Source organism: Mesoplodon mirus (assembly GCF_964341445.2).
Source record: "Mesoplodon mirus genome assembly, chromosome: 6".
Taxonomy (NCBI): Eukaryota; Metazoa; Chordata; class Mammalia; order Artiodactyla; family Ziphiidae; genus Mesoplodon; species Mesoplodon mirus.
Genome location: NC_138982.1, coordinates 57,497,938 through 57,504,479, shown reverse-complemented (window position 1 = coordinate 57,504,479; position 6,542 = coordinate 57,497,938). Strand labels below are relative to the sequence as shown.

Sequence of the window (6,542 nt, the reverse complement as noted above, 5' to 3'; positions counted from 1 at the left end):
ATATGCAGAGATCGTGTATGAGAGCACTGATGAGTGTGCAATCAAATCAAACTGCTCACACATTACAAATTCTGTCTTTTCTTTCCCCCCCAATTGTTTCCAGACCTATGTGTCCCTAATTCCAAAATTAACCTTCAACTTCCTCCCAAGTTCTGCTGTGCTATGGCTTCCAGTTTAGAATAATAAGCAATGACTTTGCCGAGCAATGTGCTTGGTCATGTATTAATACTAGATTCTGTCCAGGCCCTAGAACTTTCATCCTTCAGAGTGGAGAGCTTCCTCTGGGAGAAGGGTTCAAAGCCCAGAAGTTTGAACACTGCCACCCGGTACTTCTTGGACATGATGTTGTACAGAATGGGGTTGATGGCGGCGCTGAGGTAGAAGAGGACGAAGGAGACGAGGTTGCAGTATTGGCTGATCTGAGCAATCTCCAAGGAACCAGGCTCGAAGGATTTGGAAAATAAATATCGCCCTACATGGAAGGGCAGCCAGCAGAGGATGAAAGCAAAAACCACTACAGCTGAAAGGACAATGAGAAAGAGAACGTCAAGAAATATAGCAAAGTTCAAGAAATATAGCAAATCACAATCGATTTTGAAGACATGGTTTGGTTTCGATTATGTGTGGTATGACCACTGACTTCAGAGAAATATCATTTTCTGCTCTTTCCTATATTTTAACCAAGATTGAGTCTGTCTGGATCAACAATTCAACCATTTTTACTGAGCTTCCCAGTAATTTCTAGTTAACAACCATTTGAGTGATTTTGTGCTTGAGTTGACATGTTGACTCAAGTAACTAGACAATCTAGTCACAATTGTCCACCATTTTATACGTGTTAGATCAAACCTATATGAGACAATGTGGTTTTACTCAACCATAGTTATGTATCAGAGTTTCCTGCGGCACAGATTCCTTGGATATAATACAGACTCACTAAATTAAAATCTCTAGGAAGGAGACCAGGACACCTGTTTCCTTTTTTCTTTTTAAAGTTTTACAGACGACTGAATATGCAGTCAGGATTGAGAATCATTGAGATGAATGAGATTTCCACTTAAAACAGACATAAGTAAGGTAGAAAAGGCCATAAAACCAACTAACATTAATTATCATCCATCCAGGCCTTAATTTTGCCCATGTAAGGTTGCTTTCTTCAAGACCTCTGCATTTTTAGATTAAGTTTTTAAAATTCAGAAATCAGAGGAAAAATAACAGAAAATAATATTTTAGTACTTGTACCACTTTAGTGATTCCCTTCCAACTGTCAAGGCAAAAGAGAGTCACCAGTGAAGATAATTAACAGCTTAAAAATAAACTTAGAGGAAATTATTAAACGTATTCTCAAAACTAATTTGCATAGTAGCAACTGACTGCCCCAGCAGCAACATGAATATTAGAGTCCCCTGGGGGGCACTAGCAGGTTTACAATCTATTAGTCATATTGTGAGAATCACTGGTCTAAAAAATTTTTTAAACTTGACATTCTTTGAATAAACGCTATCACTTTAATATACAGGATTTCAAGAATTGTAAAATTACAAATCAAAATTATCGTAGAATAACTTCTAAGAAGTACTATATCTGCAAATAAGTACAAACTGTTGACTACAATGTCCAAATAATAAAATGTGAAGATTCTGGTTTTGAAAAAAGCAAGGAGAATTAATATTTTGCTTGGATGTGAACACAGTTTGTATTACTTCACTTGTACCAAACACATATACTTAAGGAAGCTGAATTTATGCAATAACGATTCAGCATACTCCAGTGTGACACTGCACCCAGATGTTCTCTGAAGGACCATTTGGGGAGGGGTAGTAAGTTCTGTCAGCTCCCACAAATTCTCCTTTTCTCAGTTTGGAAGCCTGCCTATCCTAGCTTATCTAGCCTATCCTACTCGGAGAGAAAAGTAATCATGAAAACAGAGACCCCAGCACTGATTTGTCACTGATTTCCTTACAAAGCTGTATAAACAGCATCAGGGTAAACAGAATTGATGCAATTATCTGGAAAAAAAATGCAAGTCAGAAAGCAAATCACAATGTTGAAAGAAAAATGAATCTTCTCTGATAGAATTATCCACGATGATCACATCTTTGGTTACATTTACCAATGAATACTTTCTAGAATCAATGCCTGCTCTTTTTCACCCTTAACACCTGCTTTTCTTAAGGCAACTTAGATATCTACAAATTGAGGCAGGAAGCTTAACATCACCTTTAACACATTTTAACACCACAATATACTCTTTAATGAAAGATCTCATTCCGAAGCAAAGTTTCTGGGCCAATATAAAACACATTTTAGAGAAATGCGAAGGTGGGACATTTTTCCATGAAAGAGAGAAAGGTGAGACCAGGAGAAAGAGACACAAAGAGATAGAAAGAGAACAAAGAGATAGTCAAGGGGTGGGAGGAGGGAGGGAGAAAGGAAGGGAGAGAGCAAAACATAGATATAGAGAGAGATAGAGCAAAAATGTAAAACCAGAAACAAAAATAGAGAGAGAGACAAGACAGTGAAACTAGAGACCAAAGACAGAGCTCAAGACGGAAAAAGGAGAGAGTAATTGAGAAACTTACAGGGAAACAGAGACCTAGAGACACTGGGGAGAAAGGCAGACTCAGGAAGAAGGGGAAGGGCAGGGGAAGAGGAGGGGATCCGGGAGAGAGAGCTCAAGGGCGCACCGAGACCCACCCAGCATCTTCACGGTTTGTTTGTGGTTCTGGTCCCTGAGCGAGGCGCCCACCGCTGCCTCGCCGCGTCTCCTCCTCCACAGCTTCCTGCCGATGAGGCTGTAGAGCACAGTGAGGCAGAAAACAGGGAGGAAGAAGAAGACGCTGGACACCCACACCATGACGGTGAGCAGTCCCGAGCGCACCGCGAACTCTGTGGCGCGGCACTCGTTGGTGTCCCGAGGGTCGGTGCCGTTCTCATGCTCCACCCCGACCAGCACGAAGATGGGCCCGGCGCTGCAGAAGGCCACGGCCCAGATGACCAGGATGACCAGCTTCACCCGGCCCTTGGTGACCACCACCTTGGCCCACAGCGGGAAGCAGATGGCGAAGTAGCGTTCGACGCTCAGCGCGGTGATGGTGAGCACCGTGGCGTAGGTGCAGCTCTCGCTGACGAACTGGAAGAGTTTGCAGAGCAGGTCACCCAAGTTCCAGGGCCGGTAATGCCAGAGGCGGACGAGGTCGAGGGGCATGCAGAGGAAGATGAGTAGGTCGGAGAAGGCCATGCTGGACAGGTAGAGGTTGGTGGTGGTACGCAGCTCGCGGAAGCGCGACACCACCAGCATGGTGAGCAGGTTGCCCGCGATGCCCACCACGAAGAGCGCCACGCAGGTGGCTGTGACGCCCGCCAGCAGCGGCGCGGGGAAGAGCGGCAGCAGCTCGTCGACCAGCGAGTCGTTGTCAGGGACAGCGTCCCAGCCCAGGTCCGGCAGCGTGAGGTTGGGCCCCGGCTCCTCGCTCGGCGTCGCGTTCCACATGCTGCCGGCCCTGCTTAACTGGCTTTGGGATGCGGCTGCCCTGAGAGGCTGGATCGGGCGCTGGTCCCGGAAAAGGTCTTCTTAGGCGCAAGAGAGTGCGAGGGAGGAACGGGCGCGGGCTCTCAGGGAGGATGCTTGGGAGGAAAGAGAGGCGAGAGGCAGCAGCCGAGGGAAAAGGTGAGACTGAGAGCCTGGGGCGGGGAGGAGGGGAAGAGAGGGAGGCGGGAAGACACACACACACACACACACACACACACGCACACACGCACGCGCGCACACACACTGATGGAGAGATGGACCGAGTGACCCACCGCTCTTTCTGGCACCTCCCCTTTTCCCCGTCCTCTCCCCCAAAGTCCTTCTCTCCCAACCCAGCCTTTGGCCGGCCTCCACACAAGTACCAGTCACCGGGGCAGCCCCGCCAGCCCTGCCTCGCCTTTGCGTTCTGTCTCCAGATGCATCTCGCACTTCCCAAAGCGTCCCGGCGCGTGGGCACAGAACAGACCCGGCACTGCGAAGCTGGAGCGCGAGGGGCCTCTCCCCAGCCTTGGGTGCTGCCTGGCTAGGGTGGCCCAGAAGGGCAGATCACACCCGGGGTTGGGGCCGGGCACGGTGGGGAGAACACCTTCAGTTCCCGCGACCTGAGTTCTTCCTCAACAAGGGACAGAGTTGGCTACGGACCTGGTGGGGAGAAGTGAGCGTGCACAACCGGGCTTGGAAAAGGGAGGTAGGGAGTGTTCTGACCTGAAAGGAGACCAGTGCGCACCTGGGAAGAGCCTCACGCAGTCCTAGAACCTATCGCCATGTTAGCGAGGAGAAGCAGGTTCAGAGAGGTGTGGCCGCTTGTCCAAGGTCACACAGCGAGTTGGGGGCTCAAGAGCTAGACTTGGCTATCCCACCCGGTGGACTACTGAGAGCGAAGGGGCAAGATGTGTGAATAAATTGTGTTCGGATTTCCAGCCCTTTGTACGGTTCCCCAACTCGGCAGTGGAAGGGGATATGCTGTGTAGATTACTTTTGCCTGCTGCAAACCTCGGGGGAAGAGGAAGGGCTAAGGGGCGTGTTAGCGTGGCAGGGCGTGGGGGGTAGCTGTCAAAGGGGGAGCAGCAGAGGCTGTAAGGCTGGCACGTCGAGGGCGCACAGTAAACATTTTCTGAGGCATGGACGAGAAAGATCAGCCTTTGGGTAGCTGTGTTCACTTGGGCAAGTCATCAAGCTTTTTGTTTTAAATTTCGAGGATGTTGTGATGACCACTGGGAATGGATGCCAAATGCTGGGGACAGAGTTGGAGCTCCAGAAATAAATATAGGCGGCGTTGCTGTTATTGGGGTTGCTATTGAGGAATGGGTCGGAGGCTGCCCCTACGCTCCCGAGGTGACTCTCCTGGACACGGCCTGTGCGTCCCCTGCCCGGAGCCAGGAATCGACAACCTAAGGCGCGAGACTGGCGGTTACCCGCTAACTCACTCACCAACCCGCCAGGCCTCTTCCCGCGGGCCACCCTGGGGGCAGCCCGGGAGCGTGTTCAGCACCGCGGCTAGCGACCAGCCCTTTCTACCTCGCCCCACAGCTCTCCCTAGCTGAGGCTGCCCGCCCTCACCTTTTTCAGTTCTTGCCTCAGCACCACAGTCCTGCTCCACGAGGGAGCCGGGGAGATTTCTCCCAAACACAGACCCGTATTAAGCGGCTGCGCTGGCCGCACCTATTTACTCTCACTTACCTGTGGCCTAAAATCACTGTGTATGAGAGAGGGCTTTCCTGAAGGACTTTAGTGGGTTTGCACATGCCTTTGCCAGATGGTTTATGTCAACTCTGCCAACTAAATGGTTAATGCTTAGAAGTCCACAAAAACCTAAGGATGAATATATGCACACGTGCATGAAAGATTCCACCCATAGTGCGAGACTGAATGAGGAAGTTTAATACAGGCAACTTACTGGAAAACACGCTACATAGGTTTCCAGGGCTGTGTGACAGAAAGTGTACCAAAAATCTGTTTCAACTACTTAAAAAAAAAAAGATTACAACTAAGTCAAGCCACCAGTCACAAGTTTTTTTTTTTTAAATCAATTATTTGACTTTAACACTTCCCACCCTACATTATCAATAGATTTATGTGTGCAGACAAGTCTCTAGGGGGAGAAAACAGACTGGGATAAATAAAAATACCGTAGGAAGCTATTGTTTAAGAATAAGAATCAGGAAAATATTGTGGGACATATTTCTAGTCTACTGAGTGCTAAAGCAATAAATAAGATTTAGCAATAAGCTAAAGCTGATAAATGGGAAAAATCTTCTAAAAAATCTATCATGATAAAAATTTGTCATGTTGGCTAAAATAGACAGATATTTAACTGCATTCAATCATTTTCCAAAATAAAGACAAATCTGTATTGTGTCATGAAGAAAAAACAGGGGATAGTATTGAAATTGATTCATTCATTTACAACCCATAATATTATAAAAATATATAAAACTGTCTATTAGTATGTGTTAGGCACTGGGAATAACAAAATAAATAAAAGTCAGAAAGGTCCTATATTTCAATTCCAGTACAGTTTGATACGTGCATTTAAAGAGGCGTGTACAATGAGCTCTGTTGAAATATGGAGAAACAATGAATTGCATAGAGGTTCTGCCACCTGAGTTGGATCTTCAAAGTTGAGCTCCAAAATGTGAAGCAGAACATACTAAACTATTCAGATGGGCACAAAACCATATTGGAGGGCTTCCCTGGTGGTGCAGTGGTTGAGAGTCCGCCTGCCAATGCAGGGGACACGGGTTCATGCCCTGTTCCGGGAAGATCCCATATGCCGTAGAGCGACTGGGCCCGTGAGCCATGGCCGCTGAGCCTGCGCGTCCGGAGCCTGTGCTCTGCAACGGGAGAGGCCACGACAGTGAGAGACCTGCGTACCGCAAAAAAACAAAAAAACAAAAACAAAAAACCACATTGGAGCATAAAAGCCCAGCATTCCTTGTCCTGTGAATGGTATGAGAAGTATTATTATGGATTTATGGATTTTTATATATTCAGTGAGTACCAACCAAAA

The 6,542-nt window shown here is 47.5% G+C and overlaps 1 protein-coding gene across 1 annotated transcript; it reads right to left on the bottom strand.

Annotated features, from left to right (window-relative positions):
- Positions 1-215: 215 nt before the first annotated feature.
- GHSR (growth hormone secretagogue receptor) lies at positions 216-3,493 on the bottom strand (the record flags this gene model as incomplete). The annotated part of the gene is made up of 2 exons (XM_082626230.1): positions 216-520; positions 2,698-3,493. 2 exons carry the CDS (start codon positions 3,491-3,493, stop codon positions 216-218), a joined length of 1,101 nt encoding a protein of 366 aa, XP_082482356.1.
- Positions 3,494-6,542: the final 3,049 nt, after the last annotated feature.